General features: G+C 37.7%; 1 protein-coding gene across 1 annotated transcript in view; it reads right to left on the bottom strand.

Annotated features, from left to right (window-relative positions):
- ARL8B (ADP ribosylation factor like GTPase 8B) overlaps positions 1-25,189 on the bottom strand; it is a 61,557-nt gene extending 36,368 nt beyond the window's left edge. Inside the window, exon 1 of the mRNA XM_056804567.1 lies at positions 24,803-25,189. Within this exon, the coding sequence (XP_056660545.1) occupies positions 24,803-24,925 (123 nt within the window). The 5' untranslated portion in view covers positions 24,926-25,189. The remainder of the gene's footprint in view (positions 1-24,802) is intronic.
- Between the last annotated feature and the right edge of the window lie 1,035 nt (positions 25,190-26,224).

Below are 26,224 nucleotides of genomic sequence, written 5' to 3'. Positions count from 1 at the left end.
CAACTCTGAGGTATCACCTCACACCTAGGAGATTGGCTAACATGACAGCAAAGGAAAGTAATGAATATTGGAGGGGATGTGGCAAAGTTGGAAGATTAATGCGTTCCTAGTGGAGTTGTGAATTGATTCGATCATTCTGGAGGGCAATTTGGAACTATGCCCAAAGAGCACTAAAAGACTGTCTGCCCTTTGATCCAGTCACAGCACTGCTGGGTTTGTACCCCAAAGAGATAATAAGGAAAAAGACATGTACAAGAATATTCATAGCTGTGCTCTTTGTATTGGCAAAAAATTGGAAAATGAGGGGATGCCCTCCAGTTGGGGAATGACTAAACAAATTGTGGTATCTATTGGTGATGGAATCCTATTGTGTTCAAAGGAATAATAAAGTGGAGGAATTCCATGGGGACTGGAACAACCTCCAGGATTTGGTGCAGAGGGACAACAGCAGAACCAGGACAGAGACTGATACACTGGTATAATCGAATGGGATAGACTTCTCTACTAGCAGCAATGCAATGATCCAAGAAAATTCTGAGGGACTTACAAGAATGCTATCCACATTCAGAGGTAAAACTGTGGGAGTAGAAACACAGAAGAAAAACAACTTTGATTACATGGGTCAATGGGAATATGATTGGGGATGTAGACTCTAAATGAGCATCCTAGTGCAAACATCAACAACATGGAAATAGGTTTTGATCAAGGATACATGTAAACTCCAGTGGAATTGCGCCTCAGCTATGGGAAGGGATAGGGGGAGGGGAGGGAAAGAATATGATTCTTGTAACCAAGGAAAAATGTTCTAAATTGACTAATTAAATAAAATTAAAAAAAAAAAAAAGAATTGATATCAACCATAAAACAGAAAGATTTCTTTACCTGCAGCCTGAACCAGACTAAAATGTAATTTGAAAAAGTTTAATAAAACTAAAATATAATAAAATACAGATGTGGCATTTTAAAACTAAAAAATCACATGAATCATGTAACCATGGAAAATTTTTCTTAAAGTTTTAAAAAAAAATTTTTAAAAACTAAAAATCACACTTTTCTTTGAACATATTTTATGATTCTAAAAATGAATAATTTACTATCATGTTTTCTAGTTCTCATTTGACATTATTAGTATGATGACCACTGATCTTAAAAGAATAAATATTCTACTCTCAAATATCTAATTTTATTGATAATTTTGGAAGTGGCAAGGAGGTGATTAGTGGGGGGAGTGGGGAATCTGCCTGATAATTTAATGACTGGCTGTGAGGAAACTCTGAGCAGGGTAATGGTGGAGGAGGGAGGACAAGGAGGTTCCTCCACTTGGTACATATGGAGGGTACTGGAGATAATTTTAGGCACCTGGAAAGCAATAGTCAGAACCTTACATGTTAAGTACATGAGCAAAGTAAGAAAGCAATCCCAAATTTGCAGTTCACAACCAAGTTACTATTTTTCTAAACCACAATCTGTTTTGGGTGGAAAATGCAGAAAAATGCTTATTATGAGAAGAACTTTGTGACATTTGTAATATTTGAAATGTACAAATGTCCATTTTCCTTTGCATAGTAACTTTATTGTAACACTGTAAATTATATGTTTTCATTTGACTAAGTACCTTGTAGCACATGGTGCATAGGTATGGATCCTCCTGTGTGTAGTACTGAAGCACCAAGGTGGGGGAGGGTATGGGCAACCTTCATTTTTAGCTCAAAGTTTCATTCATAAACAAAACAATGTCCTGGAATTGGTATGGAAACTGGGCAGATAAGAGGCTGTTATTTCTAAGGAGAAGCCAAAATCAATAAGCATGGGGGTAGCCCTTCCTCTTTTCCCATCACTGCTCTCTCCATAGTAGGTGCTCCTGAGCACCAATCTCAGAGAAGTGTCAGTCTTCCCCATTCAGAAATTCACTCCCTCTCAGCAGCCTAGAAGAAAGCTTTTTGCTACCTATTCATGTAAATTCTGACCTCGAGCCTTATTATGGACAGTTCATGCAGCTGATCTTTAATTTCGAACAGTGAAATCCAATCTGTGTTAAAGCAATGTGTATGCAGGAAACTGTGTTATTTTTATGTCTAACAGGTCTTCACTACAAGTAAAAAGGGTTAGGGTTAAGAGAAATAAAAGTCTTTATTACAATTTATACGTTAAGAAAATTATATATTTGTTTATAATTAGAATATAAAATTACACATTATCTGTTTTAAAACTTATTTTAATTTTTACTTTATAGGAAGGGTATTAATCATATCACATCCAGAGGGCAGCAAGAAAAGATATGTACAAGAACAATACAGAATTTTTTAGAAAGTTGGTAGATAGATATGCTTTTTCTAAAATGGGAGACATAGTTGTGGTGTCAAGGAACTACAATTTAAAATGCCACCATGAAAAATACTGTTCTAAGTATGATCAATACTTAGATAAAATGAAAGAAGAAAAATTAAGAAATTTAAAATCTGCACTTCAAAACCAAAAGAATTTCTAAAAATCTAGGAAGTCTGCAAGAATGGGACACATTAGTGTCAAAGCCATGCATTCAAAGTGATTTAGTGAACATTAATTTGCTTATGGCAAGTCACTAAACTTCTTCATATCAAAAATTTTTAAACTTTTCCAAATATTTCATTATCATGAAAAATGGTTACAGGAAGAATTAATGAAATTGCAACTAAATGGCTGGCTACTTGTGCCAGTTCTCTAATACCTGGCCTGCAGTAAAAAAAATTCAGTGGAAAACTTAAATCAAAATTGGAAAATTGTCTGACTTTTTGGCTGCAGGTCAGGTATTCGAGAACTAGCACAAGTAGCCAAATTTATTTGAGAATGTAGAAAAATTTTTATTGTGAATAAAGAATTGTTTGATACTCTTTCTCAATGCTATTTCATCAGGTGAAGATATTTTAACAATGTATGTGAATTTTTAGAAAAATATAATCTTCCATCATCAAAACTAATGTGTGTAGCATAGCAATGGTGCAACAGAAATCACAAGGAAGACAATGGGATTTGTAGCTCAATTACTGACTAAACGGAATTGTAATGGAGGAGATGAAAGGAAGGCGAAGGGAGAGAGAGTGAAGGGAGTATTTCTCTCCTGTTACTTATGCTGAGAGGTAAGCCAGGTACTATCTCCTTGGAGAGGATGTGACTCCAATGAAATGTCTTGAGAAATGGAAGACAGGAGACTGGAGAGGAATTGATACAATGAGGTAGCACTATGCCTCCCTCAGAGGAGTTCAGGGCCTCTGAGGTAAAATTTGACTCTGTGAGGCAAGATGACTCCCAGCGATTTCCACCTCCCAAGGGGACATCAACTATCAGCCCCCAGAGGTTTGGCCAACTGTCAAGAAAAGAAAGGCAGTTTCCTTGGTCAGAAACACCGAGTCACAGAAGTTTGGAATCAATGCCCTCCTTGTGAGAACTTAATCTCCTTGTTTGATAACTAAGACAGGCCCAAACCCAAAAACTGGTCCTGGCAATAAATTTCATCATGTCCATTACATTATATATACACCAGCAAAAGTGTGCTTAAAAGGAGTGAAAATGGCCTCCATTTTTCTTGTCACTACTGATAGTAAAAGGTTTAATTTCATTAGTTGACCATAGATGGAATAACTAAATCATTGAACACTAATCAAATGCCAAATTACAGCATCTTCAAAATACTATATAGATAGCATTTACTCATTAGCCATCTACAATCACACCTGCTTCCACTACAATAAGTCTAGTGTGAGATAAAGAACCTGAGGGATAAGGAGGTTTTCCAGGAATTGTTCATTTTATAGGATCAAAGAATTTTGGAGTTGGAAGGGTCTCTCTGAGGGCCATCTGATCCGATTTGTAAATCCAACTATAAGATACATGACAAGTTTTAGTTATTTGACTTCTAAATAAAGACTTTCAATGAATCCTATACCACGTTTTGACCACTATCATTGTTGGGAATTTTTTCATGAAGTCAAGTATAAACTTATCATTTTGCAAATTTTAACTATTTATCTAGTTCTGTCCTCTAGGACCAAAGAGAAAAAGCCTGAGAGGACCAAAGAGAACAAGTCTGATTAATCCCTCTTCCATAGTGTTTCTTCAAATACCTGAAGACAGTTAACACTTCTACCACTCCCCTCCCCCAATATCGCACAACTTTATCTTTTCCAGGCTAAATATGACCCAGTTTCTTCAACCAATTCTCAAAAGACATAGATAGACTCAAGGTCGTTGACCATCCCAGTTGCCCTCTTCTGGACACACTCCAGCTTGTCAGGGTCCTTTTTAAACTATGGCATCCTGAAACAAACTCAGGGCAGGGAACAGTACAACTATCAACTCCCTAACTCCTGGAACCTCTGCCTCTCAAATTATTATTAGTTTTTTAGTTTCAACATTATACTATTGACTTATATTAAGCTTGTAACAGTCTACTAAAGCTTTCAGATCTTTTTCAAAACTGTTGCTAATCATGCAGTTGTAGAACTGATTTATTTAAACAAAATAATCCAATGAAGTAGGTGATCAACAAAACAGAAAGGGTAAAGATGGGGCATATCCCACCTCTAAAATCAATTATGAGCTCCATTCTGTACCTTCCCCCTCACGTCCAGAATATTTAGGGAGTCACTACGTGTTGAATCTTTGAGACAAGAAGTGTGTAAGTTAATTTGATCTAGCTACATCCAGTGGTCCCCACATCTGTCAGTGATCACAACAGTGGCAGGATCTGCACTGAGATGGCTGCTAATCACATTCTCTTTCTTTTCTCAATAAGGGTGAGCAGTGCAAGATGAATAAATATAGGTGGGCTGCACATTAATTATTACCTTTTGGGATTTCCTGTTTCCTCCAGGGGAAATCACCATCCTATAAATATCCAAGGTACACTCCTTTATCCTTGATTTTTAACTGACTGAGACTGATTTATTCAAAAGCTACCGATCTCTCAACTGCCAAATCTGATCAGCTTTTCTCAGTCTCGGAATTCTTGATCTATCAGCAGCATTTGGTCACTCTCTGCTCTTGGATACTTACTGTCCCTTTTTTGGTTTGTCCTGATACTGCTCTTTTGGTCCTCCTACCTTGTCTGACCATTCTGCCTCAGGCCCCCTTTGCTATATGGTAACCTCCACTGTTCCCCCTAACTATGAATGAATGAACACTCTCTCACTCTCTCTCTCTCTCTCTCTCTCTCTCTCTCTCTCTCTCTCTCTCTCTCTCTCTCTCTCTCTCTCCTCTCTCTCCTCTCTCTCTCTCTCTCTCTCTCTCTCTCTCTCTCTCTCTCTCTCTCTCTCTCTCTCTCTCTCTCTCTCTCTCTCTCTCTCTCTCTCTCTCTCTCTCTCTCTCTCTCTCTCCCCCTCTCTCCCCCTCCTCATCAGCACCCATGGGTTTCATTATCATCTCATTATCATCTCAAAATAGATGACTGAATAAAACTATATAAGGAAAGGGAAGACTAGATAAGGGAAAAAGAAAGCTTGTTTACTACAATACCTCAGGCATCCTGCTAAATGCTGTAATATTGAAAAAATAATATTATGCCAAATGTAATATTTAGAAATTGGTTCGGAAATATAATATTAGTTTAAAAAATTGTTGTGGTTGCTGTTTATAAAATAATTAACTCTTTAAGTCACGAGGATGATAGTAGCTTTTAACAATTTAATTTTAATATATAGTTTAAGAAAGAAATAAGGGGGGAAGGAAATAAAAAATATTTCCTCCTAGCATACCACCCTAATCTTACCAGCATACAAGAGTGTTTTCTGTCTGAGTCACTAATGCCAAATCAGAAAGACCCCCTCTATGGTCTCATTTTTTTATAGTCCTCTTTCTCTAGGTCACTTCCTTTCCCTGTGAGCTAGTCGATCACATCTCAAGAACTGATCAAAGTCTCTCTAATCTGGACCTTAGTTCTGGGTCATGCTCCTAGGGCTGGCTCAGAAAGTTTACAGCCCTGGGAAGGAGCTCTTTATCCCCATTTTACAGATAAGGAAATTGAGGTAGCTGTGAGTCAAGTGACTTCCTCAACATTATCCAGCTAGCTTGTGTCTGAGTCAGGATTTAAATTCAGATCTTCCTGACTCTAGGTCCAATGCCCTATCCACTGAGTCAAGTAATAAATGAGCCATAGTTATCTCAAATTCAACAAGCTCAAAATAGAACTCATTACTCTTCTCTCTCCACTCTCTCTTCTCTTCCAAACTTCCCTTTTATTGCTGAGTATAACAACCTTCTAGTCCCCTACTCACTTTTTTTCAATTCACATATCAGTTGCCAAAACTTATTTCTACTTCTACATCTTTCATAGACATCCTCTCTTCTCACAAAGATGCAATCCTGATTCAGAGTCTCATGTCCTCTCACCTGGATTATTGCAAAAGCCCCCTAATTGGTATTCCTTCTCCATTCCAATCTCTCCCTCCACAGAGCTGCCAGTGATTTTCCTAAAGCACAGATCTAAACATGTCATTTCCTGACACAACACACTTCAAAAATTATTTCATCTTTCCTAATTTCAGTTTTCTTTGAGTAGTATAATATAGAGCAGCACATGCAAATAATTACAAATAAGTCAATACTTATATTGGTAATGTTTGCAAAAACTTTTTGCTAATAGATATGCATGTAATTTTAAAAGTTCAAAAACCACTGACCTCATCCAATCTCTTTTCTCCACAAGTACAATATGAGCTACTTTATCAATGTTTTGCTTTGCTAAAATTTAGGTCAATATTTGTACAAAAATATTTATAGCTGCACTTTTTGTAGTGGCAAAAAAAAATTGGAAAATGAGGGGATGTTCCTTGATTGGGGAATGGCTGAACAAATTGTGGTATATGCTGGTGATGGAATACTATTGTGCTATAAGGAATGATGAATTGATGGATTTCTATAAGAACTGGAAAGACCTACATGAAATGATGTGCAATGAAATAAGCAGAACCAGGAGATCATTATACATAGAAACTGTAACATTTTGGTACAATCAAATGTGATTGACTTTGCTACTAAAAGCAATGTCAATCAATTCAGGACAGTTCTGTGGGGCTTATGAGAAAGAATGCTATCCACTTAAGAGAAAGAACTGTGGGAGTAGAAATCCAGAAGAAAACATGGGATTTATCACTTGCTTATATAGGTATGTGATTTGGGGTTTTGATCTTCAAGGATCACTCTTTTACAAGTTTGAGTTTTACAGTTTGAGTTTATATATATACATATACAAAAATAAATATAACCCAGTGGAATTGCTTGTCAACTCCAGGAGGGGGAAAGGATGAGGGGAGGAAGAAAACATGAATGGAAAAAAATGTTTAAATTTTAAAAAAAATTAAAAATTAAATAAAATAAAATTTAGGTCAACTATTTCTACAGGACTTTCCTCATCTACTAATTTAATAATCTTGTTTAAAAAGAAAATGAAATTTATCTAGCTTGACCAGTTCTTGACAAAACCTAAATGGCTCTTCATAATAATTATTGCTTCCTTTTCCAAATGTTTGCCAACCATCTTTTTAATGATATGTTATAGAATTTTCCCTGGAATCAAAGCCTAACTGGCCTATAGTTTGCAGATTCTGTTCCTTTTTTTTTTTGTCATTAGGACATATGTCCTACTCTCTCTCAATAGTTCGCCCATTTTCAGTGATCTTTCAACTACCTCTATCAGCAGCTCTGACCTTTCAGTCCCTAAGGCTATGGTTCTCTAGGGCCAGGAGAGAGCAAGCTAGGGAAGTTAGGTGCTCTTACTATCTATTCTTTATCTTTTGCCTACTTTCAATATCACTCCCAGTTAGTAATCTTTGTTCAAGTATTTACACAGATAAAAGTCATTCTCCTTGACAAACACACTCAAACATACAAACACACACAGGAGGACAGGACAGTTCTACTTTCTCTTTATTGTTCACAATCATCAGCTCACAGGTCCTCAAAAGCTTCTCTCCAGTCTGATCCTCCTTCTCATTAATCCAGCTTAAAAAATCCTTTTATGTCATCTTTAGCATCTTCACCAGCCTCTACTACTGCTGAATGGCAGCACTAACAGCATTTGCCAGTCACATTCTTAAATTCATTCTCTTTTACTTGCTTTGGCTCCATTCTCCATGTTTTTGTTCTAAATTCAAAATTGAAGATCAGTTCCCATGGTTCCTTCTCAAAAAAATTCAGTACATGACAAACCCAAAGACCCCAGCTTTGGGGGGAAAAAAAAACCCACTATTTGACAAAAACTGCTGGGAAAACTGGAAGACAGTGTGGGAGAGATTAGGTTTGGATCAACATCTCTCACCCTACACCAAGATAAACTCAGAATGGGTGAATGACTTGAACATAAAAAAGGAAACTATAAGTAAACTAGGTGAACACAGAATAGTATACATGTCAGACCTGTGGTAAGGGAAAGACTTTAAAACCAAGCAAGACATAGTCACAAAATGTAAAATAAATAATTTTGATTACATCAAATTTAAGTTTTTGTACAAACAAAACCAATATAACCAAAATTAGAAGGGAAGCAACAAATTGGGAAACAATCTTCATAACAAAAACCTCTGACAAACGTCTAATTACTCAAATCTATAAAGAGCTAAATCAATTGTACAAAAAAACAAGCCATTCTCCAATTGATAAATGGGCAAGGGACATGAATAGGCAGTTTTCAGTTAAAGAAATCAAAACTATTAATAAGCACATGAAAAAGTGCTCTAAATCTCTGATAATCAGAGAGATGCAAATCAAAACAACTCTGAGGTATCACCTTACACCTAGGAGATTGGCTAACATGACAGCTATGGAAAGTAATGAATGCTGGAGGGGATGTGGCAAAGTGGGGACACTAATTCATTGCTGGTGGAGTTGTGAATTGATCCAACCATTCTGGAGGGCAATTTGGAACTATGCCCAAAGGGCGATAAAAGAATGTCTGCCCTTTGATCCAGCCATAGCACTGCTGGGTTTGTACCCCAAAGAGACAATAAGTAAAAAGACTTGTACAAGAATATTCATAGCTGCGCTCTTTGTGGTGGCCAAAAATTGGAAAATGAGGGGATGCCCTTCAATTGAGGAATGAATGGCTGAACAAATTGTGATATATGTTGGTGATGGAATACTATTGTGCTCAAAGGAATAATAAAGTGGAGGAATTCCATGGAGACTGGAACAACCTCCAGGAAGTGATGCAGAGTGAAAGGAGCAGAACCAGGAAAACATTGTACACAGAGACTGATACACTGTGGTTCAATCGAATGTAATGGACTTCTCCATTAGTGTCCCTGAACAATCTGCAGGGATCTTGGAGAAAAAACACTATCCACAAGCAGAGGACAAAGTATGGGAGTAAGAACACTGAGGAAAACCAACTGCTTGACTACAGGGGTTGAGGGGACATGATTGAGGAGAGACTCTAAATGAACACCCTAATGCAAATACCAACAACATGGAAATGGGCTCAAATCAAGGACATATGTGATACCCAGTGGAAACGCGCATCGGCTATGGGGGGGGGGGGGGGGGAGATCTATTTTTTTTCCAATGAATAATGTTTGAAAATGACCAAATAAAATAAGGTTTAAAAGGGGGGGGGGGGAGAATTCAGTACAATTTATGAAACATCTAGAATGCCTCTTTCATCCTTAGCTAGGTTCTACAGCATTATGTCTAAAGAATGAGGGTCAGGCATAGTAGGTAGAGAGCAGGTCACAGAACCAGGAAGGTCTGGGTTCAAATTCCACCTTTAACACATACTGGCTACGTAACTGTGGGCAAATCACTTAACTCTGGGAGTTCAGAGGATCTTGCAAAGAAGCAAATTCTCTTCTAAGGCTCAAAGTTACAGAGGAGATAGTGATCTAAATTGGTAACAGAAGTTTCCTGATCTGAAGGGTTCACTATAATCAATGAAATGAAAAGTCCTAGAGGTTCCTATTCCTATCTACATAATGAAGAGACACCATACCATGTTATTAAATAAAGAGTCACAGTTCTGTGAGGATCAAGAGTTCGCAATAGCTCAATACTGCATTCCAATGTGAATCCCTGAAAAAATCTCAGAACAAATCAGCAGCTGTCCTACCCAGTTATAAACTGCTTAGCAATATTTGGCTATGAATATAAACAAACACATCCACATTTCCCAAACCCATCCCCACCCCCTACATATACACTGCAATAAATGTGAGAATTTACTAGTGAGAAAACTTTGAAAGTTAAAGTAGGAAGGTGGATTTTTAACAATTGGTACAACTTTTAAAAGACTTGTATATAGATGCCACTAAAAGCAAAATGAAATTCTAGACAGGCAAGTTAAAGATATATAAAGGATATATAGTCCACAGACAGTTACATCCAATTTATTTCTTTTTTTTAAATCCTTTAACAGTCTGTCTTAGAATTGATAGTATCAGTTCCATGGCAGAAAAGCAGTAAGGGCTAGGTAATTGGGGTTAAGTGAACTGCCTGGGGTCACATAGCTAGAAAGTGTCTGAGGCCAGACCTGAACCTGTGTCCTCTCATATCCAGGACCTGCTCTCTGTCCACTTAAATAAACCACCTAGCTACCCCATTACATCCAATTTGTGAACTAGGTAATTATCATATTTATGAATTCAATGTATCAAATGGTAAAAACTAAAATGTGCAAATACATCTCCTGCACTGCTCCTTTGGAGGTGGCTACTTAAAATCAAGGTCCCTGTTCTCAGTGGTTATGTGACCTCTAAGACCCCAAGCAAATCAAACTGTCACCTCCACGATCCTACAATAAAATCAGGCCACCAAAACTAAGGCAATCAGGCCACCAAAACTAAGGCAGTCATTTTAACTCAGCCCTAATGTCACATGTGAACAGTTTAGGAAACAAGAAATGTTGTCAACACTGCCACAGTCAATAAGGGTATAGTTAAAAGGGGGTTAAACTGAAAGTAACTGTTACTGCACAAACTAGCTCTTTTTGAGCAACAAGGATTAGGATGCACAAAGGATTGAAAGAGAGCATCAGCCTCTACAAGAGCCAGAGCAATTAAGCTGCCCACCATAAACAAACCAGGTGTGAAAAGGTCTGTGGATCATGCAACAATCTTTCCAGTTAACTAAACTCAAATGGTAAAACGATGTTATAATCTAAGTAGAAGGAAAATAAGGAGTCTAGGATATCAAAATATAAAGACCTAAAAAGCTCAAGCATCATAAGCATTAAAAAGTTTTCAGTTTAAAATATACAAGTGTCAAAATAGTCTTCTGTGGAAAGATGGCATTCAAACCAAGTTAGTCATGTTTCATAACAGATGTAATTATTTCTAATAAAAATCTAGCTAGCCTGCAAACAAATGAACCATTTGAAGTATTTAGGTAGTGGAGGCTGCTAGGTGGCACAATGGATAGGGCACTAGTCAGAAAGACCTGAGTTCAAATTTGACCCCAGACATACTAGCTTGGGGACAATAATAACACCTAGTTGCCATAATTGTTGAGGATAAAATGAAATAATTTTAAACTTCTTTGCAAACCTTAAAACCAACCAACCAACCAACCACACACACACACACACACACACACACACACACACACACACACAAACAAAAGCAGAGCTAGGTGGCTTGGTGGATTGAGAACCAGTCTTAGTGACATGAGGTCCAGGGTTCGAATCTAACCTCAGATATTTCCTAGCTATGCTATTCCTAGAATGCTAGATATAGCTAATAATAATAATAAAAAAAAGTAACCAGAATTTATATAGTGTTTTTTTAAATCCTTTACATTCCGTCTTAGAATCAATACCGTGATTTGGTTCTAAGACAGAAGAGTGGTAAGGGCTAGGCAATAAGGGTCAAGTGACTTGCCCAGGGTCACACAGCTAGGAAGTCTCTGAAACTATATTTGAACCCAGGACCTCCCATCTCTGGGTCTGGATCTCAATCCACTGAGCTACCCAGATTCCTGTTCGAGAAAAGATCTTCAAGAAAGAAGCTTGAAACTTTTATATCCAGAGAATGAACTGTTGCAGAAAGATGCCGAAAACCTACACTTCATCAAGAAGATCAAGAATGAACTTTGGATATGATTGATTGGACTGAACTTTTGATTGAACATTTATTGTAATTGTACACATTTATGCCAAAAGGGACTGCCCCTAATTTGGCTTTCTGTCAATGCGCCTAGCAAAACATTGGTTTTGCTTTCTTTTCTTTTCTATTTCCTCTCTCACTATTCTAATTCTCTTTTAAAAATTGAATATTGTGTATATCTATAGTTAGAATTGAATTCAGAATTACAAAATTGATTATGTTGTTTGATCAATGGGGAGACTGGTCTCCCATGATCATCAGGGGGGATTGTAAAACTTAAAATTTCTTAGATTTATGAATGTTATAAATTTCCCCATTGGGAAATTTCATACTTGAAAAATTTCCTACTGATAATAAGAACTCTATTGGAATGTGAAACTCCTTGGCATGGGAGAATCCTTCTCCTCCCTACTTAAGACTACTTTAGGACAGAAACCTTTTGTTAAACAATGGAAAGGGCTTTGACCTATGCTTAAGCATAGAACAGGAAGTTCTTTGAGTCATGATTGATTTTAGAATTGATACAATGGAGATACTTGGAATGACAGAACCAGGTCTTGGAAAATACAATCTTCACCCTACTTAGAGTAACAGGGTTTAGGAAGGGCTGTAGCAAAGATCAAGATTTAATTATTTGAGAATATGACCTTCAACAGACATGTGCAAAGCCACAGACCTCTGGGCAGTCCTGGGTTAAACTAGAGCCACCATTGGCACAGGGGAGACATCGACAGTGATTGGTAGATGTGAGAACTGAGGGGAGGGAACTTAGATGGTTTCCTTAAAGATAGCGGGGTCTGAGGTCCTAGGGGGGAAAGCTCCTGGAGAGGTCTCGAAGGAGGCTGTGGAAGGAGAACTCAGGAGTCAGGAGGAGAATTCTCTGGAACATTTCTTGAAAGGAGGCTCTCTTGAAGGTGGAGCCTGAGGTTGGCATGAGAAGCCTTACCTAGAGAGATCTTGGGTGAGTGATAAAACCAACTGACTGATTTATTCATTCTCATTCCTTTCTTACTTTCTCTCTTTTTCTATTGATTAATCAGTGTATTATAAATTAAATTTTCATCCTTGAGGAATATAATTTAAATGAATGATCTCTTCAGTCAGTCTTCATTTTTGGCCACAGACAAATGTGGCTCAGTCATTAATTATCAAACAATCTGATCAGACAAGAATATATTCCCTCCACTGAGAAAGGGAGTAGAGTACCTAGAACTCAATGTCCAGAGATTACTCACGTCCCTCAAATGACAAGTTTCTCCTAGGTTCTGCCTCTTTGAAGGAAGGGTCTTATACAAAAGATGTCTCAAAAACTGTTCTATTTTTCCAACCAGGTCTCCCATGGGAAATTTTAAAACTCCCCATAGGAAGACACCGAGTCACTCAACATTTAGAGTAGTAGTTCCAGTAGCCTAGTTTGTCATCAGGAGCCCACCATGTGCCTAATAATGAGGAGTCTCAGCACAGGATGATACACAAGAGGGCTATCAGTTTCAGAGCCTGCTGTGGCCGAAACCTACTAACACAGGTTGGCTGACTAACACCTATTCCTCTGCAGACTTCCAAAACATTTTATTTTACTCTGGAACTCTAAACAGCTAAAGTAAATCATTTCCTCTACTCGGACACAAAACTTGTGACCATTAGGCCCATCAGGTTAACACATCTTAAGTCAATAACTCACATACCATGAACTTTTTTTTTAAGCCACTGGATGAAGAACAAAACCCACTGACCTACTTTTGAGGATCAGTATGTCATGCTATTAAATTATGAGGAAGAACTACAGATAGAAATTGGTCTCACAGGGACAAACAGGTAAGACTGGGGAGAGACAGGACGACAGAGAATTCAAATATGACTACAGACAAGCATTTATAAGCCATGCAACCCTGGCCAAGATACTTCACCCATCTACTTTGGTTTTCCCACCTATAAAATGGAGATAACACTGACCTCCTAGGGTTGTATGTGAGAATCAGGTAAAATTATATTTGAAAAGCTCTCTGCAAACCCTAACGGGTTATGTAGGGTTATATAGAAATGCTAGGTGTCTCATTCATTTCTCCTGATTTCTTTCCTAATGTATATCCATTTTAAGAGGCTCTGAATGCTATCAATTTGTGCAGGCACACCTCAAAATTTGCTTTAACTGAAAAAAAGGGCTCAGTAATCACAAGTCTTAATTCAAAACTTAAAAATTCCAAGGAAGAATAGGCCAGATAGGGGGATAGATAACAAGCACTCATGCTGTCCTGTATGTATCCAATTTACATACATTTTAATTTTTTTTTCCCCTACTAACTAGGGAGTTTTAGGCAAGGGGTAGAATCTTTGAATGTTTAAAAATATAAAATATTTGTTGTCTCCTAAAGTGTCTCACAACTTTCAGCCTGACAATTTTCATATGGTTGGTTGGAAATGGCCTTGATCAGTAGTTTAAAAACATTTATACCGTGATTTAAGATTTGCAAAGCAATTTATATATGTGTATGTATCTTAATTGAGTCATAAATTATCCTTTGACATTTGTATCACAGGTATTATTTTACAGATGAAGAACTGAGTGCTTAGGTGACTTTCCTATGATCACATAGCTATTAAGTAGCTTCAAAGCTTTAAGAATATATGACTTCATTTCTGTAGTTAATGCCTTCCATTAATGAAAATCTCATCATCTTCATACAATTAGTAAACTGTCTTCATGAATTGTTCTTGCTGAAAATACCCCATCACCCTGGTCAGGCTGGACAACAAACTCTGGGTCTCAATGCAGCCGGATCATCTGCTCTAACAGGAACCCTTCAATTAATCAAGCTCACCTATATGGGATGCTGGGACAGAATAAGGCCTTAGCACAAAGATTATGAGGGATACTACAAGAATTATTGAGATCTATTCAATATTCAGTGAAATAGCTGTTTTGAGGAGAAGTTTTCCACTAAAAGCTCAACATTATTTTCTTATCAAAAGTTATACTGGTTTTTTTTTGGTTTTGCTTTTCTTTTGTTTTAGTCCTTACCTTCCATCTTGGAATCAATACTGTATTGGTTCCAAGGCAAAAAAGTGGTAAGGGCTAGGCAATGGGGTTTAAGTGATTTGCCCAGGGTCACACAGCTGGGAAGTATCTGAGTCCAGATTTAAACCCCGGACCTCCCATCTCTAGGCCTGGCTCTCAATCCATTGAGCTACCCAGCTGCCCCTCAAAAGTTATATTGTAAACAAACAAAAAAAGACAGTTCTCTGAAGAATCTGAATTCTACAGGTTCAGCTGAGCACTTCCAAATTCTTTCCTCTTCCTTCAGAGTATCCTCTAAAATACTTGAACTTGAGCATTATACTCTTGGCACAAAAATGTTTGTTAAGTATGAAACATCTAAATTCTACTTCATCTTAGCTTTCCCTTTGAAAGAAATACTGATTTTGTGGCCCAGAGACTTGGACTCACACACAGTATTAATAGTGTGATGGTGCGATGATTTTACTGGTAAATAAAGATTTTGCTACTTCTTCCCAATCACGCTAAAATAGTATAAGTACCCCAATTGGAGTTATTAACAAAGTCTTAATTAACTTGCATTATCAGTTATTTACAAATGACATTGGAGCAGTTAGGTGTTACAGTAGATAGAGAACCAAGCCTGGAGTCAGAAGGACCTGGATGCAGATTTGGCCTCAGAGATTGCCTAGATGTGTGACCCTGGCAAGTCATCTGAACCTCATTTGCTTAGCCCTTGCCCTTCAATCTTAGATATTACTAAAACAGAGGGAGGGGTTTAAAAAAATAACTGAAGCTTAAAAGTTGGAGTTTACATTATTTTCCCCAAATTCTTATAACCAGTTAACGATAAGAATGAGAACTTTTTGTTTCACTACTTCAATTCAGAGAAAATATTCACTAAAACAAGTTCTTACTGGAATAACCAATCTTCCAATAATAGCTATAGCAATTCTTATTTGATTCTCTAAGGTAATCAAATTCAACATATAATTATGTGCCTCACACAAATTACTACCACACCTTGGCATGTAATTTGTCTATCTTTTACAAATTACCCAGTGTTATGTATACATATTCAGAAATTTCCTAATTAAAAATAAACCAAAATAATCCAATTCATAGACCTAAAAGGTAGATGCATTTAAAAATACCTAAACTTTCAAGACTAATCAGCTTGAACAAATCTCATTATTGTTTGACATTTTCCAAATATAGCCATTCAAGAATCTTTACATTCTAAAACAGTGAGGCCCAAGATAAAAATTCTTACACATCCTTAAAGCACTTCTATTTTAGCTGGGAAAAAAAGACTCCAGTTAGAGCTAGCTAGTACCATCTTTGCCAATCATCTCATAATGCTACAGAAATGAGGTTATGGCAATGCAGGCTCCTCAGTATTAAAGGACATTTTTCATCCCTTCATTGTAGAGAAGATTTTTCAAATGCAAAGAGATCTAGCATCTGAGCCTCTTTCACCAGAAGTTTTTTAAGAAAGGAAGGATGACAGGAAAACAGGATTACTGTAAAAGGAATACAAAAACTGATTTTTAAATCAAAAACAAAACAAAAAGAACTATTCATTGCAGGACATCAAAGGGAATATCATCTTGTTGAAAAAGGCAGGTCAAATGCTGAAATCAGATCCAAAACACAAGAGCCAATATCTAATTTAAGAAACAGTGTAAGCTTAAGAGCATAACAAAATGAAGTGCTTGTGTTATCACTTTAAAAAACTAACACTTAAACCAAAAAAATTTAACCCAAAACAAGATTTTAGTGCAGGTTCAAATACACATTGGAAAGCAGAATCTAATCTAAGTCTAAGTGTCTAGTTTAAATCTAAATGGTTTTGTATACAAATGCATATTTTTCCTCTTAACCCAGAATAGAAACATTTTACTTACTATATTTCCAGTTTCAATATATTAATTTATTTGTAGAGTTCAAATGCAAGTAATAATCTAGCACAAATTAAACATAACTAATGCTTTAATATTCCATTATCATACTGATGGGGATAACTTTCTCCATCAGTACAGACTGCAACCCATCCATGGCTTCTCATCCTGTTCATGCTCTTTGTTAAATCCTCCCTGGCTGATCTGCCCAACATGCTGGGTGAACTTTCTCTAGATCTCTATATTTTGTGGGGATACTAATGGAACACACAGGTTGTTCATCTGTTAAATTTCACTCTCCATACATGATGACTCCCTCCTTTTCAGGTTGTACAGCTCTCAAATATCTTTTGACAATCTTTTTTATGGGCAATTCTTCAATGGTAATATTATACAGCTTGTTTACTATCCACCAGGACTCTCTCCAATGCCCCTTATGGATCCATATTTTAATCCTTCAGAAATTATTATATTGTAGGATTCCCAATTATATGGTCATCACTCAAAGAAAGTAAATAAAAGCATTAGCAATTCCAAATATTTTCAGAAATAATGTTTTTTATGAAATTACTTGGAATTCATCAAAAACTATAGATGCTCTTATTGTAGATCCCCAAACCTGTCAGTGTGATGCTCCAGACTCCACCAAACTATATGACTATCAGGTAGGGGCTGCATTTCAGTTCTGAAGGATGTCTATTCCACTAATAACTTTAAAACCAACTAATGCTAATATAGTACAACAACCAGAAAGAGTAAGTTATATTTATACAAATTGCCTGCCAGCTTAACAAAGAAATTTGAAAAGAAAAATGTTCCATTTTATAATCCTAGTCTTATTAGTCATAAAATTTAGAAGAACCAATGTAACACAAAAGTGATATTCTCAATAAATTCAAAAATAGTCACTGCTCTGCTATTGGGCTTTCTGCCAGAAAAGTAAACAAGTTTTACCCAAAATTTGCACAATGGCAAATTTAGTCTAACTTTATAACAGCAAAATCTGCTCAGACAATTGCCTAAATAGCCAAATTTCCCAAATATCAATTTTATTATCTATAGAAGCCATGCATTTTTTATTGATTTTCAGTGGATCATCCACTTAATGTGACTTTGGACAACTTACAAGGAATAACAGTGAAATCCCCTATATTAGAAATATAGTGATTTTAAGTGCTATAAAAGCAATTTTTTTTAAATTCAGACTTTGATTTCACTGATAGGCTAGAAAACATGCCAATCCAAAAGATATGCCAGTAGATGAATAAAAGTGAGGGGAGAGGGGGTATTTCATTCTAGCTACTGTATTCCTAGCACATTCAGCAATTAGGACATAGAGATAAACCCCAATACAAAACTAGTATGTTCTCTGTGGACTGAGAGGCAGGTTCAGAGATAGGAAAGTCCTGGGTTCAAATATGGTTTTAGAGACTTCCTAGCTGTGTGATCCTGGGCAAGTCACTTAACCTCCACTGCCTAGCCCTTCTGGCTCTTCTGCCTTAGAACCAATACACAGTATTAATTCTAAGACAGAAGATATGGTTTGGTTTTGTTAGTTCTTTTATTTTTAAAGACCAGTGCACTATTTCCTATAATGCTGAAGGAAGGTCAAAAATAAATGACATGGTCCTTGTCTGTAAGGAGCTTCAACTCTACAATGAAAATGGTCATATGAATAAAAATGACTATAATGTGAAATAAAAGGGTATATAAGTGTTGAGAGGCAGTATGATAGAGGCTAGATTAGAACCCAGAGTCAAAAGCCTGGCACTGCAGCTCAGGATGCGTCAATCATTTCCCCTGTCCAGACCTAAAGGTGCCCAACAGTATAATAATCAAGGAAGTTGTACTAGGCCAAGCCTTCTTAACCTTTCTTGTGTCACATTCCCCTTTACAAATCTGGTGAAGCCTTCTCAAAAATGTCTTTAAAAACAATAAATAAAAAATACAAGGGAATTGTAATGAGGGACTATTCTGATTGGTAATTGATAACTACCAGATCAGGCTGATCTACTTTCTTCCTCCCTTATTCTCTCCCTTCAGCCTCCCTTCTTCACCCCTCCCCCTTCCTTCTTCCCTCTTCTTGTTGATTCTTCTTCTAGTTTCTCTAAATCAACTCAGGGTGAGTTTGTGATGTCTCAAATGAAATACTTTTTCTCTTCTTTATCTTAAGTAAGGGGTTTATTTGGAGAAGACAGGAAAGGATAAGAAATGAAGGTAAGAGGGTTGGGGGTTTCCCTAATACTACAATGAGTCTTAGGTTGGAGGATGGTGAAATATAGTTCAATTGAGCGAAATGGCTGATAGGTCTGGAAATTCAGTTACTATCACAACAGAGCAAATCAGAGAGATCAAGAGCTGGACTATGTCATTCTTCCTTCTGTCTTCCCAGCCAAAAGACAACCTTCCCTTTCTGTCTTCAAGGGTAAAGACATAACCCTTCCGTTGGTCTGTTCCTTTCTTCAACTGCTTCTCCCAGAAACATCCAAAAAGAACACTCTCGTTTGAATGGCAGGTCATCAGTTTCAGCTACTCCTGTCTTGTTGCATGCTTTCCCACTTTCTCTCTTCCACAGAATTCAGAGGAAATCAATTACTTTGAAACAGTTATCAAAATACTGAAAAACCAATGGTTAAGAATCCCTGTACTAGATAATCTCTAAGGTCTCTTCCAGCACTGCATAGATTCTCCTAATTGCTATGACATTTCCAAGGAAGAAGAGAACATATAGCTAGATATTTCCAGTTACTAACTAAACCATCTAATCCTAAAGCCGAATAGCAGACCCCAGGACACCCAGAAGTAAAATATCCTGAACTTCTATGAAAAGTCAACTGTATTATAAGTAGTACACTCCTGTCAACAGACCACTCTCTGGTAATCTCTAGATTTGTGCATGTCATTTAAAACTAATTTTACTTTTTAAAATTGCTTTTATCACTTTTTTTGATGAAAAAATAGAGCAAGCTATTAAATCTATAGTTAATTGCTGCTTTAAGAATATAAATATAACAGAGAAACCCAATTATATTCAGCAAGTTTCTATCCATAGTATTCTCTATTTTCTTCAGACATCCAACTACCTATATACTTCCATAATCTTTCTTTTAAAATGACCTCTCTAAATTCTCATTAGTTTTACCAAAAGATATGAAATGTCTAGATTTGACATGCTAGAGATTCTAATAAGCAGTACTTAAGGGTTTAGAGGGCAGGTAGGTGATGCAGTGGATAAAGCACCTGGGCCTGGAGTCAGGAAGATCAAAATTCAAATATGATCTCAGACACTTACTAGCTGTGTGGCCCTGGGCAAGTCACTTTGCTTTTTTTCTCTTTCTTCATCTGTAAAATAAGTTGGAGAAGGAAATGGCAAACCACTCCAGTATCTTTGCCAAGGAAACCCCAAATGAAACCACTGAAGAACCAGCCACAACTGAACAGCAAATGGGTATTTAGAAAACAATCTAGGGGTCACCTATATGGCTCAGTGGATTAAGAGTCACACCTAGAAAGAGGAGGTCCTGGGTTCAAATGTGGCCTCAGACACTTTCAGTGATCCTAGGCAAGTAACCCTCTTAGCCCCCATTGCCCAGCCCTTATTGCTCTTCTACCTTGTGTCAAGGTGGAATCTATAAGTCCCCAAACTTGTGGCCTAGAAAGATTTAGTGATTCCCCAGTTTTATTTAGCTCTGAGGTGAAAGACTCAGGTTTGAGCCTGTTTCTGTGAGAATCCACAATCCATTTCAGATGGGGGCTAAGCCCAAGCTTAGTGACTCTTCTAGTCTCCAAAAGCCTCTCCCAGTATATCATACCCTCCTTCTGAGGATAGAACTTGGCACCTTCAATTTGGGAGACTGACTACAGTGCCAAAGAGTCACTCGATTTAGGCTTAGGTTGACACTTGGAACCAATATACTGTATTGTTCTAAGATGGGAGGTAAGAGTTTATAAAAAAAACCACTCCAACTAAGTTCTTATATTTACCTAATATTTCTCACAGTATGTTTCTTTACAAGAAAGCAAAACAGAAATGTCATGTCACCTGAGTCAAAGTCAATTGGTAGAGAACATTTGAAGACCAACTCAAAAAGAGTTCCAAGGTCAGCTAGAATCAGAAATACTAAATCTCTCCTCAGATCTCAGTAGGAAACTTTCCCAAAGATTACCTTTTAATATCAATACTATCAAAGTGCTAAGGAAGATACAAAGGTAATGAAAGATTAAAGAATTTCTAGGGCACAGAAGGCTCTCACATTAAACAATATACCTCATATGGAATTTGTAAAGTCCAGTAAGCTTCCTAATACATTCAAGGATTCCAATTAAAAGGTGATTACTCAACATATATCATATACATCACGTTGCAAAGAACACATGATTTATTGTGCAATATCTGTGTTTAAACAGAAAACTTTGCACTGTCTTTGAATTTAGGAGTCTTTCATTCCTTAATATCTTCATTAGAAAATTAAGAAATCAGTAAAAATTTTATTCTGTTTAGAAGGAAGATGAAAAAAAAATTTTAAAGAAAGGTAGGAAAATGACTAGGCAACATTTGTTAAAATTTAAGTTTTTAAATTCCTAATTTAGAAACTCCCTCTAATTCAGAGGTTTTTAGGCTAGGGTCTGTTAACTTTTTTTTAATAAATGTATTTCAATGTAATTAGTTTTCTTCTGCAAGCCTTCATATTCTATTTTATGCATTTAAAAATATAATTCTGAGGAGGGATCCCAAGACTATACCATATTACCAAAGGGGTTCATAACAAAAAAAAAAAAGTTAAGAAGCCCTGCTCTAACTTTATTATTGCCTTGCTTTAAAGTTAGTAACAAGTTATATTTCATCTTTACCAATAAATTATTTAATCTTATTTAAAAGTTTGCCAATTAAAACATTATTTTGATTTTTAAAAAGCTGATTCAGACATTTAATGACTTCAAAATGACAATTAGCTTCAACTTAAATCATTTAAGTCTTATGAGAAGTGAGCATTTAACATAGAACTGATGAATTAAACATTCATTTTTTACTAATAATAATTATGGTCCAAATATCTGGGTTTAAGTCTGATGTCTAAAATGTAAAACTTTTTAAAAATCACATAACAAACTAAAAGGAACTCCTAAAGTTAATTTTAAGTGTCTGAAAGGCTACATAACTTTTTTAATAAGAAACTGCCCTTTGAAATAAAATTTCTAAAATTCTTCATGTTAAATTTCACATTTAACATTAGATTTTAAAGTCTCCTTTCTTGAGCAGAACCAGGAGAACATTGTACACAGAGACTGATACACTGTGGTACAATGGAATGTAATGGACTTCTCTACTAGCAGCAATGCAATGATCCAGGACAATTCTGAAAGATCTATGAGAAAAAACACTTTCCACATCCAGAAGAACAACTGTGGGAATAGAAACACAAAGGAAAAACAACTCCTTGATCACATGAGTCAATGAGGATATGATTGGGGATGTAGACTAAATGATCAACCTAGTGTAAATATCAATAAAATGGAGATAGGTCTTGATCAATGACACAGTAGAATTGCAGGTTAGCTAAAGGAGGGGATTGTGGGAGGGGAGTGAAAGAACATGAATCTTGTAACCATGGAAAAATATTCTAAATTAACTAAATGAAATTTTCCAAAACTTACAAAATAAAAGGTCTCCTTTCTTAAAGGAAAAGGAAATATATAGTATGAACTAAAGTTACAGTCCAGATTTTATTTCATAACATGGCACATCATCAGTATCCAAATACTATCTGGTATAATACTGACAGCATTCAAATGATTAATTTTTCTTGCAGAATTCCAACTTCATTCAAGAGGTTCAGAAATATCGTAAAAAGACACTTCTGCAAAAGTAAAGGATACCATTAAATGACAACCAATCAGCTAAAAAAAGTCAACTGAGAACTGAAAAGGGTGATTCCCTGGGTATTTTTCAAAAGCTGTCCTGCTTTTACATAAAATATCTATACAGAACATCAACAGCATTTGAAGAAAGTTTTCAGAGACGTGAAACAAGCTGTCATAGATTTCCAAAAGTTAGCTATTTCTTTGCTACAAGACTATCATAAGGAATATGCCTTTTTGCAAAGGTTTAATAAATCTTTTCAAAAGGAGAATTAAAAATAAACTCCAATTTCCAACAGTCAAAAAAAAAGTTTTAGGATGATCAGAAAGGTCAAAAAAGGATTCATCTATTTTCGACTGACAGAAAGCTTCATCTTTTTTTAACAGCACATTTAAACTCTGTGGAACTATTATTTTTCTAAGTAACCTAAATGTTTACTCAACTTTACTAGTTTGAATGGCATTAAAATACATATGTGTACAATAAAAATGATAATTTGAAATGAACTTTTAGCACTATAAAATGAGCTTTTTTAAAAGTGCTTTACTTTGGCAACAGTAACTAATTTCCTCAAAGGAATTCCTATTGTTGGGTTTTAAGGAAATTTCCTTCATATACTGAAAGACTGTACTTTATTTTCAGCTAGATACTGAATTTCAATTTCCTAAGTGTTATTCCTCCCAGTAATATGCTAAAGAGAATGATTAAGAGTCACAGGTTACCTAGCTTTTTCGACATAGGAGAGGAACTATTGAATCATTCTTGTTGCCAAACCAGTTGAGCAGCTGGTATTCTGTCAAATGGAGATTTCTAAAGCCAGCTGAAAAGTGGCAGGGCTACTACAGTTTCTTTCAAGTTCTTTCCAAAGCTCAAATACCTGATCATAGTAAGGATCCAATGGCCCTAACTTCTAACCCTACAAGGATAACAAACAACATTCATTCCCACATCTTTTTCCCTCATCTAGGACCACTCTCGCTTTCCCCCACCAAGCATAAACTTCACCAGTAAGTATTCTCCTTCCATACATCGAATCATTTATGAACACACATCACGGCTCCTCATAAACACTCCCAAGGACTACTCCTGGAGACACCCACCCGCACCCTGCGGGATGACACCAAGGATATAAATGGGCAGGCTCCACCTCCATTCCCCCCTCTCCTCCCCCAGAGGAGCAAAATCCCAGACCCACACCCTCTTCCATTGCAACAAACATTTTTGTAGATAAGAATTTCACAGAATTTGTGCTATCTCCCTCATCTTAACCAATAATTTCCAAGAGTCAAGACCTTTAAACCCATGAGGTTCCATCAATTCGTGCACAGACGGATCCAATGCTTTCACTGGCATTCTCTCTACCTCCTCATCGCTGACTCCTGGTCTCCCCAGTTCCCTTCAAGTTCCAGCCAAAATACCTTTTTACTGGAAGGCTTTCCCTAACTCTCCCTTAATGCTAGTGCCTACTTCCCTGGGTTGACTACCTCGATTCATCCTCGTCTTTATCTTCTGGTTTCACAGTTGTTAGCTCAAACAACCAGGTTCGCCTTAGTCCCCACCCCAACCCCCACCTCCCCCCGAAAGGAGGGCAGGGCAGGGCAGGTCTTTAGTCTAGTTTGGTAGCTCTTACTTAGCACACCGGCTAGAGGCTAGACAGCACATATTGGGTGCTTAATTGCTGTTTAACTCGGCTGCCAGCATCTCTCCCCGAACTCCCACAGGCCCTAGGAGAACAACAGCCTCCGGCATTAAAGAAAGGCCGAGTATTCCAGGGACGTGGGGGCTGGCCCGTGGAGATGTAATGAGAAGATTTCACCGTTTCCATCCCCATTTAGGAAGCACCTACTACGGGAGGGGAGACGGACCCCGCAGTTTCTACTGGTCCGGTGGGATGGGGCTCCAGGAAAGGGCCTCTAAGAAGAGCTGGAGAGGAAGGGGAGCTGGTGTCCACCCCACCCCCCGGGGGACCTTACGGGGCGCTCACCGCTATGACATTGACGAAGGTGGTCTTGCCGGAATACTGCAGCCCCACCAGCGTCAGCTCCATCTCCTCCTTCCAGAAGAGTGAGCGGAACCAGTCCAGGAGCCGGGAGATGAGCGCCAGCATGATGGCGGGGTCAGGCGGCTTCCACGCGAGCGACACGGACCCCTCACACCAACGGCTCGGCGGGCTCCGGGAAGCGACGCGGACGGGGACTGGGACAGGGACAGGAATACGCGCAGAGGCGGCGGCAGCGGCCGGAGCCAGGAAGCCAAGAGAGCGGTCATATGACTCGGCCTCCCCCTCCACGCCCCGCCGGCCTCTGCGCACGCAAGAGCGGCGCGCTTGCGCTGACGCGTCTGCCTCGGCGCCCACAGCGCCCCCTGCCGGACACCCTGTGGAAAGAGGCCAGAGAGTCTTCCTGAGAGTCCCGCCCCGCCCCGCCCCGCAGTGAACGACTGGGTAGGAGCTACTGTCAATCATACCTCCCTAGCTCTAGTGGGGCGTATTATCGCTCTCCTAAAGCCTACACCCCTTCTTTTTATGAAGCAAAAGGAGGAGGAAGCGGAGGAAGCTGAGATTGGGACTCACCAGCAAGCAAAACTGCCCAGCTGCAGTACTCTTACTTAAGAGTAGTAGCGCAAATTGAGAGGCTATGCCCATTTTAATTTGGGGCCATAATTCCTATTTGCATTCCAGAACTGCAGCAGCAATGGACGAGCCTGTGTGGCGATTTGTTCTCTTTGCCTATGAACATTTGTTACAGGGTTTCTCTTTTTTCCTTTTTTTTCCTGGATTGGAAGAATAAGAAGTGGGAAAGATAAAAATAAGTGCTCGTTAACTGAGAAACAATTAAATCCCCCCCCCCCCCAAAGTAATTCCTCTTGACAAAAGGTATTGTGGAGAAATGGAATAAAAGAGTCCATCAAAGAAAGGGGGGAGGTGGAATGAATACAATGCTCTTTCCTATCTTTATTAGTATTTTTTTTAAGTTAGCATTTGGGGGGGGGGTGTTTTTTGTTTGTTTGTTTCTTTGTTTGTTTGGTTGGGTTTTTTTAGCCCTTACCTGCTGTCTTAGAATCAATACTGAGTATTGGTACTAAGAAAGAAGAGCAGTTAAGGGATAGGAAATTGGGGTTAAGTGACTTGCCTAGGGAGTCTCGCAACTAGGAAGCATCTGAGGTCACATTTGAATCTAGGACTTGCTGACTCTAGACCTGGAGCTCTATCTACTTAGCTACCTAGCTGCACACCCAGACCCCTCCCTCCTTACTTTCTGTGGGACCTTAGGAAAGTTATTAAACTTCTCTAGACCCAAGTTTCTACACCTGTAAAATGAAGATATTGGAGTAAACAACTTGTAAAGTCCATTCCTTCTCTAAATCTAGCCTATGATCCATTCAGTTCAACAACTCCATTCACTAC

This window comes from Monodelphis domestica, chromosome 7 (genome assembly GCF_027887165.1).
Source record: "Monodelphis domestica isolate mMonDom1 chromosome 7, mMonDom1.pri, whole genome shotgun sequence".
NCBI lineage: Eukaryota > Metazoa > Chordata > Mammalia > Didelphimorphia > Didelphidae > Monodelphis > Monodelphis domestica.
Note: the sequence above shows the minus strand (reverse complement) of the source record. Positions and strands in the feature narration are given on the sequence as shown.